This window comes from Toxotes jaculatrix, chromosome 6 (assembly GCF_017976425.1).
Source record: "Toxotes jaculatrix isolate fToxJac2 chromosome 6, fToxJac2.pri, whole genome shotgun sequence".
Taxonomy (NCBI): Eukaryota; Metazoa; Chordata; class Actinopteri; family Toxotidae; genus Toxotes; species Toxotes jaculatrix.
The window spans coordinates 3,358,899-3,371,485 of NC_054399.1; the positions used below are offsets into that span (position 1 = coordinate 3,358,899).

Sequence of the window (12,587 nt, forward strand, 5' to 3'; positions counted from 1 at the left end):
CCGATTTTGACGCCTTACTATACTATGACGTTTTTTATGACATTTTGAGGTGAAAATTTTTTTTGACTTTTTTTGTCCGATTTTGACGCCTTACTATACTATGACTATTTTTTTTTACATTTTGACGCCTAAAAAAATATGACTTGGGCCCACCCATCGCTGCTTTCAGCTTTAATTTTCATTTATATTCTGATTTATGATTGGCCTCACGCGGGCAGAACAGGGAAGCACAGGGACGCACAAAGGGCCGGGTGTGGCCCGCGGGCCGTGGTTTGCCTAGGTCTGTTGTAGATTAAATTTAATTGACTGAACCAAAGTAAAGCTGCATCCATCAGTCTATTGTATGCTTCTAGAATCAGTAATGTAAATTAAGTATGTCAGTATATCATTCCTGTTTTTTAGGCTCTGTTGTGGGTCTGAAAGGGAATGCTGGACAGTGTGTGTACAGTGCCAGTAAAGCTGGTCTCGAGGGTTTCACACGATCTTTGGCTAAAGAAGTTGCTTCACGTAATATCCGAGTTAATCTGCTGGCTCCAGGTACAGTGCAGCTCAACCTTTTTTCTTATGTCACCTTTCCTCTCAGCACTTACCCCGGATTGTTTTTTTTTTTCCTTTCTCCTATGTGTTTTTCATAGTTTTTTCATGTCCCTTCCCTCTCACTTTTCCAGGTTTTATCCACACCGACATGACCACTGGGCAGAGGGAGGAGGACTGGGTGCGCTCCATTCCACTGGGGAGATTTGGCGAGCCGGAGGAGGTAGCCCAGGCTGTTCTTTTCCTTTTGGAGTCTTCCTATGTGACTGGACAGGTGATGGTAGTGGATGGAGGGCTGCAGCTGGGCATGTAGGGAGCGGGCCCTTCCCCTGACCTTTCAAAACAGTGGCTGTGAGGCAGGTGAAGCCTCGCTCTTTTTCAAAGTCATATGACTTGTTTTAGGAATAAAAATTGTCTGCTGAGGAAGTGGTTCAGGAATAAGATGAAGACTCTGTGGGCATTTCATCAAACTTCACGGCGAAAGTCGAGTGCTGCTCAGTGGCCACATCAGTATCACCGTCATGTCGTTCTCTGTCACGCTGTCCACCCTTGGTGGGCATGGTGTGATGTCTGTGGCAGTCGGTCATCATGACTAAAGCTGCTGACTCCAGAGTGTTTGGCCCAGTCCAGACCTCAGTGCCCTGAGGTCCTAAATTTGATCAGATTTAACGCTCTCTGCCTTTTTCCATTACTGTAAAGTGCCCCACCACTGATCATAACACTCATGTTTTGTTCCCCCGCCTCCCCCAGGGAGACCCCCTCACAGCCGGCCCATGTTGCTCCCCTCCGTTAGTGGTCCCCCGCCCCGAGCCCACCTCTGGAGGGGCCTGCCGAGGGGCCAGGCATGTTGGACTACAGCTGGAGGAAATTAGAGGTGGTGGTGGAGGTGGTGGGGGTATTTTTAGCCCTGGGAATGTTTTGAGTGTCTGGTTGCAGCTCTGGTCCTGTAGTGTGGATGGATGGGGTTGGAGGTGACTGTCATGCTCAGTGATGAGATATGAAATCCTGTGTTGCTTGTTTAATTCATCAAAACCTGCTGTTGCCATCCATAAGTGTCATAAGCACGACTTTAGATGAGCCACTTTGATTGACCACTTGTATCCTAAACATTGTGTTTTTTCTATTAAAGGACTTAAGTACATGATACTCTGATTAGCATTCTTTGCAAGTATGGTTTTTCCACTGTGACTGATATTGTGTTCTTTGGCATTCTCTTACGCTTTTAGGACGAGCCTGCCAGTCTATAAAAACATCTCACGCTGTCCGAAGAGATTTTTATTAACTTTCATAACCTAAAATAATATCAGGAGAACAATCCATATACAGGCATTGATTGGCATAGAAATGTGCAAACACAGTAACTGTCAGTTGATGCACGAAACAGACACAGAAAAAGATGTCCACTTTGTATAGTATTACAGAGGTGACAAAAATAGTAGCTATAAATATACCTTGCTTTTCACTTTTCATCAGCTTAAGAGTGTTTGCTACCTCTGAATACTGGGAAAAAAGCTGTGTTTTTGTACTTTCTGGTAAAAGTTGTTTGGCACCGTACAAGTGTCCAAAAATAACATGCAAAGAAATTGTGTTTGCATTAAGCCTAAAAGTGATTTAAGGCAGTAAATACATTTATAAAACTTCATGATACAGAAAGGATTGTTTTGTCAGTGAGCAAAACGTTGCTGATATAATTTATGTCAAGATTTTTGGGAAAGTAAATAATTTTTTTTCATACAAAAATAAAATGGACAATCTGTGATGTGTGTGACAAATACACTGAAACCTTTCACAGCACCCCCTCTCAAGTGAGAACATTTCATTTCACACACCTAAAATAAACCATCAAAGAGGGAAAAAAAATCACCATGACCAGCCATCACCAAAAGTTTTCCAAATTTCCCAGTTTTCTACATCACAACCATTGTCCTCACCGCTGTCTTTCACATCTCACTTACCACATCAGTGTCGATGTCCACTACTAAAACCTGCTTTTTCCATCTGTCTCTTCTTCTTAACCTTAACTTCAGATGCACCCAGAAACAAACGAACCGTTTTCTTCTTCCTAAATCTCATTTCTTTAGCTAAAAAAAATAAAATAAAAAATAAGCACTAAACATACGGTTTGTAAGGCCCGGCCTTGTCCATTATCTGTAAGCTAATCTATGACCTGACAACACTGAGACTGCATGATGCTATAGATACTGTCAATATCAGAACTGTGCTACACAAGCCCACATAATAAAAGTCTGTGATCTCCTTCGTCAAAGCCACGATGCTTTGAATCATTCAGTCTCTTTTTAAGTCTCCTCTACATGTAGATGGTAGAGCACTAATTATAGACTCAGTATTACTCTGTGTACTGCAAATGGCACCACTGGAACATGCATAGTACTTCTATGTTTCATTTCAATGTTAAACCTGTTCTTGTATTTTTTTTTTTTTTTTAATCTTTACGGAAATGAGAGGCACTTCAACAGGAGACCCTTTGCAGAGCAGAGTCAACCGAACAGTTCGTGAGACATGAGAGAGCATATTTTTAAACAGTCTTTCCTAAAATCATTTTCCAGGTCCAGTTGATAAAACGAAGCTTGGGGAAAATACCTTGATGAACTCTGTAATAATAATGGGTTGTGTCATACTATAAAAACATAAGAAAACCACGGCTGCACCAGCTCACTCTGCCCACTGACCCTTTGGTTCTGTAACTGCAGTTCAATGATGGTGGAAGAGGTTATATTCCGCCCCCCACCCCTGGCCACCATAAAGTTTCAGGAGTGCTGGGAGCGAGGGCAGCTTTCAAGGTTTTTTGGGGGAGGGGGTGGGGAGGGGGGTTCTGACGTTTCAATCCTCGTTCCTGCCTGTGGTCTCTACAGGTCGTCGCTTTCCACCAGGCCACCGGGTTGCAGTGGGCTGGAGTCGGGGAAGAAGGCCGCCTTCACGTCCAGCCCTCTCTCTGTCAGTGCGGCGTAGCGGCTGGTGGAGGGACGCACCTTCTTGGGCTTGGGGAGGTTGGGCTGCTGCCACTGAGCTGAGGACAGAGCAGAAACGGTAAAAAAATGTTGTGAGTGTAGAAAGAAAGCAAAGACGCACAGGAAATGCAGAAAGTCGAAACTTACTGTGGACGTCAAGGCGTGCAGTGCTAGATACGATGCCTGCCTCATTTTTGGCTGACACAGTGTACCAGCCGGCATCCTCTTTCATGGCTGGCTGGATGATCATACACAGGTAGCCACAGTTGTCCTGGTGCATGCTGGGAAAGCAAATCGACACAAATGAAGGGGCTATTTGAATATTCTAAACACCATCCGTCTGGTACGAATGTAGGCTTAAGCAAGCACTTTATCATTTTTACCTGATTCTGTCTGTGTTGTGAGTGAAAGACTCGTTCTCCCTTTTCCAGAAGATCTGTGGGTGGGGAACTCCTGTGACACGACACTCCAGTCGCACAGGATGACCCTCGGCCACGCTGGTGTTCTGCAGCTTCTCAGAAAATGAGGGGGCCTTGTGCATCTCTTTGGCTGTGGAGAGAGTCTGTTACTGAGGCGCTGCCCTAGTCCAGATCACGCCAACATGTATCTTCTGTGCACACAAAGCAGGTATTGTCATACTGTATCTGCTTCTACTTACCTGCAACAATGAGTTCCAGGTTAAAGGAGTTTTGCCCGGCTCGGTTGCTGGCGATGCAGGTGTATATGCCTGCGTCGCGGCTGGTCACGGGCTCGACGACCAGCGAGTGCACGCCGTTTTCCCTCACCAGCATCTTATGGGCGGAGTCGGGGCGGATGGTCTGACCATTCAGCTGCCAGATGAGGTCGGGAGTGGGCAAGCCGCTCACCTACAGGTGGTGAAGACAACACAGCAAACATTAACGTTCGCCGAACACGTGAAGGATGCTTTGAGTTCGTGCAGTCAGAGCTTGTTTTTGTTGGAGAAAATGAGTGCGTTAGCTGTGTGTGTTCTGTGGGGGCAGTGTGTGTTTATTGGGAGTATGAAAACAGCAGTGTTTTGGTTAATTTGCCTGGAGGAGCCTTGTCGTCGCCAACGTTTTGTCATGGGAATAAACTCTGCAGAGAAAAGACCCGTCTCCCTTTGCAGAAAAACCCAACATCTGCTCTGCTCCTCCCCGACCACCTGGATGCATATCCACCACAGATATGCACATATTCACAAAGACAATATCACAAAGGAGAGTTGACTAAGCAGTGATAAGTATTTCTGGAAGCGATCCAATACACTTTTAGAAGTCGGGGCATTTTGAGCATGGAAAGTTTGGAAACCCACAAATGATCTGGAAATAAATATTTGCTATAAATATCCTTGACATTAAGGGCTCAGAAGGAATGGATGGTTTATTTCTGACAAGCATAAAAAGACAGCCTTTTTATAGTCAGTTAATTGTGGGTCTGTTTTATTTTATTACATGTACCAGTTTTCAAAGAGTTTCTAAGTGCTGCAGGGCCACAGAGAGGCAGCGGATAAAGACAGAAAATTAGCACAAGTGGTGGGAGTGATGTGGGGAGGGGGATAATTGTAGAAAACCTGATCCCACTTAATCCCTGAAAAATGACACCTCTGTATTTCCCCTGTCTGCTGTGAGCCAGGAAGTGATGAAACATCTCGTCTCCGCTAGTTTTTTTTTTCCCTACAGAAACTGGAATGCACAGAAAGGGAAATGTTTCTTTGGCAGCACTGACCCGGAGCCTCCCTGAAAGCAACGCAGACGCTGAATTAAAGGGCAGATCTGAAATGGCTTTTTCTATTACTATGATTAACATATTCTCTTTGGTGCGGACATTTTCCTCTCCAGTTATGTCTCAGTTATTCTGAGCCACTTCTTTCCTTTATCACAGAACAGCAGCATGATTTGGGCTCTGTGTTCACCCAAAAGGTATAAGCACATGAGGTGAAATTAAAGCAGAACTTTGGTTGTCAGCTAAACTCTCTCATCATTTTGGGCTGTTCATGTTGGGACTTCACTTGCAGTGAGGAATAAAGCAGAGGGTTAAAGTAAAAAATGGCAGATTCTGACAAAACTTTTCCACAAAAAAGACCTTGGGACTGCAGCCATGTGTAAAAACGTCTTCTTCACATTAAAGTTCATAGCCTGACATGCCATACGAGACCAAAAAACACACAGCGTATAATTTGTCTTTTCTCCTTTTAAGTCTTAAGAATGTCCTTTAGGACACAGCACTGTCTCAAAGCCAAAGACGTTTTTGGGAGAGCTGAGGTTTTCCTTCTTGGAGTTCAATAAATGATTCTGATGAATATTCAGATTCAAAACAGGGCAACACACCGACCTTCCTTCCCTCTTTTATCCCTTTGTACACCCATGCTGGCACAGGCTGTACTCAGGAGTAAAAGGTATTTACCTTGCAGTCCATCCGGCACAGTCGGCCCTCCTGAACGATGAGGTCGCCGGGCGCCTGCAGGAAGTGGGGGCGGAAGTGACGCTCTTGGATGTTGTCGTTCTCATCACCACTGTCTCTAGACCTGGACCTGGGCCTGGTAGAGAGACGGAAACATACAGTTTTTGAGATTTAACATCAGTTTCAAAAAGTTTGAATTTTGCTATAAAACCTGTTTTAGTTTTGTTAGAGAATTTTTGCTGGAGAATATCAACAAATTCCAGCTTTTACAAGTATTTCATTGACATAGAGCCAGTATTCATTTGTTCTGAGATTCGTGCTCCCTTTAGATCATGTGTTTCAATGTTTTTTAGGGAACAGAAACAGTGAAATATTCCTTTAAATATTAAAACTCTCTGCTTCTCTTCCCACCTTTATGATCACTTTGATTTTTCCCCTTTCACAGACATAATAGGAACTTTTGGGGCCCTTTCTTTGGCCCTTATTTCCTGCTCTGGCATCCTTCCACTTGCTCTTTCTTGATCTATGTGCGTCCCCTTCAGTCCTGTACAGCAGGTCAGGACCCATAGGTGTTCCTGTGATTCTCCCCCTACAACAACAATGACATCACCGCCCTGCCTGCACGTCAACCACAGAGGGAAATAAAGAGAGCAGGAGACACTGATTGTTATCTCAGTCTCACTCAAAACATCTCTGAGCTCTTGTCTTTTCAGGGAGTGTTCATCTAGATAAAGGATCAGAGGTGGGGTTTTTTAGTTTCCGTGAAGGGCCTCTGTGATCTCCTCTGCGCTTTTCTAATATCTGTGCTCGGGTGAAATGCGTATTATTTATACAAGGTCATTAGAGCAATGAAAAACGGAGCAAAGCAAACAGGTGTTCCCTCTCATTGACACGGAGCTTTCAACAAAAGTGTGACTCAGCTCACAGCAAACATTTGTGTAAATAGCCGCGTCTTGGAACATTTCAGAGCAACGCACTTTAAAATCTGTGCAGAAGTCGTTCACATGGTGAGCAGCCTGCGGCACATGTGCCAGCCAGGAGCTCGAGGCTGTGAATAAAACGTCTCCTGTCAGTCACCAAAGCCTCACCTGCGCATGTGCCCAGGTGTGGAGCGCTGGCTACGGCCCCGCTGGTTCACCGCCTGGACCATCATCCTGCCGGTGCAGCTCACCCTGCCCTGAGAGGAGAGGAGAGGAGAGACAGAGAGCGGGAGCTTATGAGGTGTTGACACTGCAGCACACCACAAGCAGCAGTCAGACTGGGAGGAGGAAATAAAATGTGAGTGTTAGGGCTGGAGAAGGCTGTTAGGAACATGTAGGACATAAACTTTTGACCCTCGTGAGGGCTGCAGTGATTTCCTGTCTCATGCAACGCCCTCTTCCTCTTCTGGCCGGAGATCATTATCGTAATACTCATTATTTTCCCGCTAATGAGGCGCTGGCATCTCGTGCAGGCGGGCGAACGGACGCGTACATTCAGGAGCTCTGAGCTTTGTCGTATTTTCTGTGGTGTTTTCGTTGCTCTCCCAGAGCTCGGAGCTCGGTCTCTGCCTGCTCACCTCAGGGTTGCCTGCCATGATGGTGTAGTTGCCGTCATCATCCAGCGAGGCCGCGGCTGTGTGCAGGGAGCAGGTCCCGTCGGCCTCACGGCTAATCCTGTAGTGCTCGCTCCTCTTGGAGATCTGCTTGCCATCTTTAAACCAGTAGACCTGTGACACGAGATAAGAGAGAACAGACTGAAACTACCGGGCAAGTTAAGGTTTAACAGACTGACCATAAACTGGTGACAGACGCAGATGAAATTTAATTTTAAACAAATTTTTAAATCTAATATTTCAGCAGTTTTAATGCGCTGTTCTCTCCCTCTGTCACTGCTCATCTCACTGTTCTACTTTTATTTCTTCAGTTTATTCTGAGGCCTGTCAACACCGGATCATTAATGCGAGCAGAGCCGGGCAGCCAAGCCCCGGCCAGCGCGTGTTCTCGCGGAGGGCCTCCCCTTATCACAACAGGGAGCATATGAGCAGTATCTACACCCCCCCCATCATAAGCATCACACATCAGCAGCTCCCAGGCAAAGGAAGCCATCTCATCACAAATGCCTCGAAACCACAGAATAGACGCTCACACCTTTGGTTTGGGGTCTCCTTTGACCTTACAGGAGAAGGTGACTGGCATGCCCTCGAAGACTTTGTAGTGTTTGAGCTTCTGATGAAAGGAGGGCGCCTCGCCTTGGCCGGCAGAGTTTTCATCGTGCTGCACGTCGTCGTCTGACTCCTCCACGGGAGAACGCTCCAGACGGAACTCAATCTCGCTGATGAGGCGCTGCTCGAAGCTGGACACCTTGTACTCCTAAAGGCCAGAGACAAGGAGGGAAACAGAAAGATTTAGAGAAGGACTTGGACAGAAGTACTGGACTAAGTTTGTGTGATCACGCGGCAAAGGTGTGCGCCAAAACCTCGGTTGCCTCGTTCCGTTTTATTTACGCACTCATTAACCTGTCTTCATCGCCACCCAAACTACCAGCTTTCTCCAAATGTCCTAATTCTCTCTGCCCAGATGAGCCACTCCTCCTTCCCACCACCTCCATCAATCTCTCATCGCTGTAGCTTCGCTGAGGCAGAGCGAACATCTGCAGAGCAGCGCGGTCCGATGACACATCACACAGATAATGACAGGCCTCGGGCACAGCTGCAGCAGCCAGCATTTAAATCCTCCTGAGCTCACTGTGCCACTCGGAGCGACGGCAGGCACAGGAGTGGCCCGTCCTGATCCTCTGAGGTATTATCCTGTAACAGTGCCAAGGCAGCTGCTGCAGCGTGTTCCCTCGAAAAGCTTAGAAACTCATGTTGTGTTCACCGCTCAATAAAGAGTAAAGGTCACTTAATCGCTACTTTAATCACAAGTGCAGAGTAATATTGCAGCGTGCATCGTGTGGAGTGAGGAGAAAGTACAACTACAACTCCGGTAACAACCAAACATGCTGATAGATGCTCGTGTTGCAGTCAGGCTTAAACATGCTCCAGTATCTAAACTCACACAACACATACTGAACTACAGCAAACAGTAAAAGGTGCACAGATCAAATTATATAACACAGAAACATTATACTATATATAAATATACTGCTTTTTGTGTCTGTCCTGTTGTGATTATGACGAACACCTGCCTGTGAGAGAGCGACAGTGAAGCCAGTGGATGTGGAAGCACATTAACCACAAAATACAACATACTGCTGCTTTTTATCAGGCCTTCGTTTCCTTATCAGCCAATTCCCAGGCCTGATCGTGCTCCAAGATTTAGCGTGACTTTGTGTACACATTAACACACAGTGACATTTTACATAGAGTGAATAAAAACCCAGCAGGTGACATTAAAAAAAAACAACAACTAAGGTTTCAATAACCTTTTGAGGGTAAGATTCTCTATCAGATGACTTGTCTTCCTGTTGAGAGAAAAAAAAGAGGTTTTGTTTGTTTGTTGTTGTGTCACTGAGCATCACACGGGGTGGGAAACAGTTTTTAATGTGCGTGTTTCAGTGTGTACAAGTTTAACCTTACCTGCTCTCGAAACAGAAAATTCTCGAGCACATGCTAAACACAGCATCAGAATAAAACACCTCTGCTGTTTCCAGCCACATGAGGATGCTGAGAGTTGTGCTGAGAGCCATGCAGCGCTCATGCACACATCACACGGGGACGGCACAGTGCTAACTCGATTCCATCTTTACATTACAGACACCTGCATTATTACAAACTTTGACTTTACACAAGAAAGTCTGAAATTAAGGCTCAGTCCTTTCTGCTGTCTGTGGAGTATCTGACTGATTCCAAATCACATGTAAAGACATTAAATCCAAATATAACGTCTGCAGTAAATAAAAGTCTATAGGTGGAAAATGAGCCGTGAAACAGGATCAATATAAACAATCATTTACTCAAACTGTGCATGAAAACTGTATTTTCCTTTAAATGCCAGTTCATTCGTGAACAAATGACTCACTCTGTGTTGGAGGTGCTTATCTCTCTCTCACGCACTTCCACAGAACTTTTTTGGCGACTCACCCTCACACACAAATGACTACATGAGCCTTCAAACAGTGTTGCTCCCCGACCTGTTTGCAGCAACACTGGTTTCTAGCAGTTTGCATAAACAGAGCTTTTTATGGAGGGCTCTGGAGGACTTTACAATGTTTATACCCTGCTTTCATAACTCGCTCTTCAGCGGTGTTTACAGGGACTGAGGGTGGGGGGTGTGCTCTGGTTCAACAGTATATAAAGGAAAGCCAGTGCTCATGAGATAGGAATGACACCGGTGAAGTATCAGTGGATACAACAGAAAACAGAAAGGTGCTTGTGTCGAACACATGCAACACTGGGAGGTGATTGTGTAAAAAAAAAAGAAGAGGGTGAACACAGATTTCCATGCCAGTATGATTTCAGGTGTGTGTGTGTATGTGTGTGGATTTCCTCTCCAGGTGTGTGGATCCTCATAAAGAGCCACCGTACCTGTGTGACTGGCTCCTCCTCTGTGTCCTGAGTGTTTAAGACTGTGGCAGCGTTGTCAGCACCCAGCAGCCTGCGAGCCATCTTCTCCTCATAGGTTAACCTCTGGAAGCAGGCATTAATTGGGTCAGTGGGGGGGGCGGGTTAGTGTGTGAGTTGCAGAACACACATTTGTACACACCGTCAGCTAGCTACTGTATCTAAGCCTTCTGTTAATTAGGGACGTCATCGCGTCTGGAGAAAACATTCTGATTTTATTTAGGGTGCATGAAACAAAGGTTTGTTTAAAAACACTTTTATGGGCAGTAAAACCTTTCATGAATACTCGTATGACTTTTGCTTGTTAATCTCTGTTAATGACGTGTTACTGAACTCGCTCATTCTCTAGTCGCCTGCAAACACACACCTGTTTCAGTAATTGAGAAAGATCAGAGCCACACACACACACACACACACACACACCTGTTGACCATTGCTTATGCGCTCCTCTTTAAAGCGCAGCTTTCTCTCCAGATCCTGGATGACGGCGTCCTTGGATCCCTGGATGTCCGAGTCAGAAGCGATGCGAGGCGTCTTGGTGACCGAGGACTTCCTGGGGAACGCTTTGCTGGAAGACGAAGACAAAACAGAACCATCCGTCAACATTAAAGCCGTGGCACGCTGTGCTCTGTGACACGCATTATCTCAACTCCTCTTTCCTCTCTAGCTGCTTTGCTCCCTCTCTGGCTCTCGCATATCCACCCTTATCTGGACATGTCCAGCTATAGCATTCCACAATGTGTCTTCTTATCTCTCACAACTGCAGCAGGAATGCCAGGCTGAGAGGGGGAGTGCAGGAGTGACTGAGGGGCTGATGAAAAATTACTGGCACAGAGTTGGAGGTGGAATGTCCTTGATGAAGGGGGAAAAAGCAAATTTCACTCTGCAGGGCTGCCATCAGAGGAGGATTATCTACACAGCAGCAGATTTTTATCATCTACTTCAATATGCTGAACCCAAAGTCAACATCCAGCAACCCTGCTGTCCACATCAGCAGGACTCAAGACCCTGAAAAGCGACAGATCTTCATATCCTGCAACCTAGTCGAACATACATGGAAACATGAGTGCAGAAATCAGAGTGTCGATCTGATTGTGATACACCTTTCACCCTGATGTCCCTGCCATACTGGGGCTAAAGCTCTTGCAGCTTGCGTGTGGGTCTGTGTGTGTTTAAAGGGGCTCTTAGTTAGCGTTGTCCTGTAAACATGCTGTATAAAAATGTAAACACGTCATCGTCCATCTCGCAGCAGACATTCGGCCTCCTGCCTCCAGGTGCAGGCAGGTTTATCTGAAGGCGAGCGCTTCTCGCCTGAGACGCACTGAGTATTAAGAACTAACAAACTGTTACGTAACTTGGCAGATGCTGTTAAAAAAAAAAGTGCTAAGTGAGGGATACTTACACAGTCCCATTTCCTTTAGGAAGGCCGAGGGCGTTGACTGTGGGACTGCCGGGTGTGGAAGGTGTGGAGGGCAACACTGAGGAAAGGAAGCTTGAGGCTGGAGATGGAGGGACGGAGGAGAATGGAGAGGACATGTCTGAGTAAGCTGGAGACATGGAGGCGGGTGGAGGAGGAGGAGGGGGAGGAGGGGGAGGAGGGAAGTCTTGGGCGGGGCCCGATGGAGAGGACAGGTTACTGGAGCTGAGGAAGGGTGGAGGTGGCGGAGGGAAGGAAGGAGAGCTTGGAGACTCCACACTGCTGGCCTTGGCGAAAGGAGGCACTGTGACCCTGCTGAAGGGCTTATGTGAGGTGGGAGGAGACAGGGGGGAGGACAGACTGGACCCTGAAGAGCCCGAGGACTGGGTGACATAGCCCGCCCCGCTGGGGCTCTGAGCAGCAATGAACTGCTTGGGCCGGGCGTAGTTGAAGGTGCTGGCCTGCATGGTTACACTGCTCTCCAACTCCTGGAAGGAGGGAGGAGGGGGGAGAGGTGGAGATGGCGGAGCAGGTGGAGGCACTTCCTGAGGTGCTTGCTGAGGAGGAGGCGGGACTTCCTGGCCCTGCTGCTCCTGCTGCTGCTGCCAGATGGCTGCTTCCTGCTGTTCCAACAGAATCTGGTCCTGCAGCTGCTTCAGCTGGGACGCGTTCCTGGGAAGAAGAAGCACAGTCATCAGTGACAGTCACCAGAAACTACAGTCAT

At 46.7% G+C, this 12,587-nt stretch overlaps 2 protein-coding genes across 12 annotated transcripts in view; one reads left to right on the plus strand and one right to left on the minus strand.

Annotated features, from left to right (window-relative positions):
* The window catches only part of cbr4 (carbonyl reductase 4), a 54,644-nt gene extending 52,969 nt beyond the window's left edge, over positions 1-1,675 (plus strand). Inside the window, exons 5-7 of one of the 3 annotated variants that reach the window (XM_041040962.1) lie at positions 403-537; positions 669-757; positions 1,285-1,675. In XM_041040962.1, the coding sequence (XP_040896896.1) occupies positions 403-537; positions 669-757; positions 1,285-1,509 (449 nt within the window). In that variant the 3' untranslated portion in view covers positions 1,510-1,675. Of the gene's footprint in view, positions 1-402; positions 538-668 lie in introns of all 3 variants that reach the window. The other 2 variants (XM_041040964.1, XM_041040963.1) reach the window with 2 other exon arrangements.
* Positions 1,676-1,796: 121 nt separating this feature from the next.
* The window catches only part of palld (palladin, cytoskeletal associated protein), a 50,152-nt gene continuing 39,361 nt past the window's right edge, over positions 1,797-12,587 (minus strand). For 6 of the 9 annotated variants that reach the window (XM_041040956.1, XM_041040953.1, XM_041040954.1 and 3 more), the window contains 12 exons: positions 11,849-12,535; positions 10,870-11,014; positions 10,411-10,512; positions 9,309-9,347; positions 8,033-8,254; positions 7,462-7,611; positions 6,992-7,080; positions 5,907-6,039; positions 4,162-4,369; positions 3,887-4,052; positions 3,651-3,784; positions 1,797-3,562 (listed from right to left, as the gene is read on the minus strand). In XM_041040956.1, the coding sequence (XP_040896890.1) occupies positions 3,402-3,562; positions 3,651-3,784; positions 3,887-4,052; positions 4,162-4,369; positions 5,907-6,039; positions 6,992-7,080; positions 7,462-7,611; positions 8,033-8,254; positions 9,309-9,347; positions 10,411-10,512; positions 10,870-11,014; positions 11,849-12,535 (2,236 nt within the window). In that variant the 3' untranslated portion in view covers positions 1,797-3,401. The remainder of the gene's footprint in view (positions 3,563-3,650; positions 3,785-3,886; positions 4,053-4,161; positions 4,370-5,906; positions 6,040-6,991; positions 7,081-7,461; positions 7,612-8,032; positions 8,255-9,308; positions 9,348-10,410; positions 10,513-10,869; positions 11,015-11,848; positions 12,536-12,587) is intronic. The other 3 variants (XM_041040957.1, XM_041040955.1, XM_041040958.1) reach the window with 2 other exon arrangements.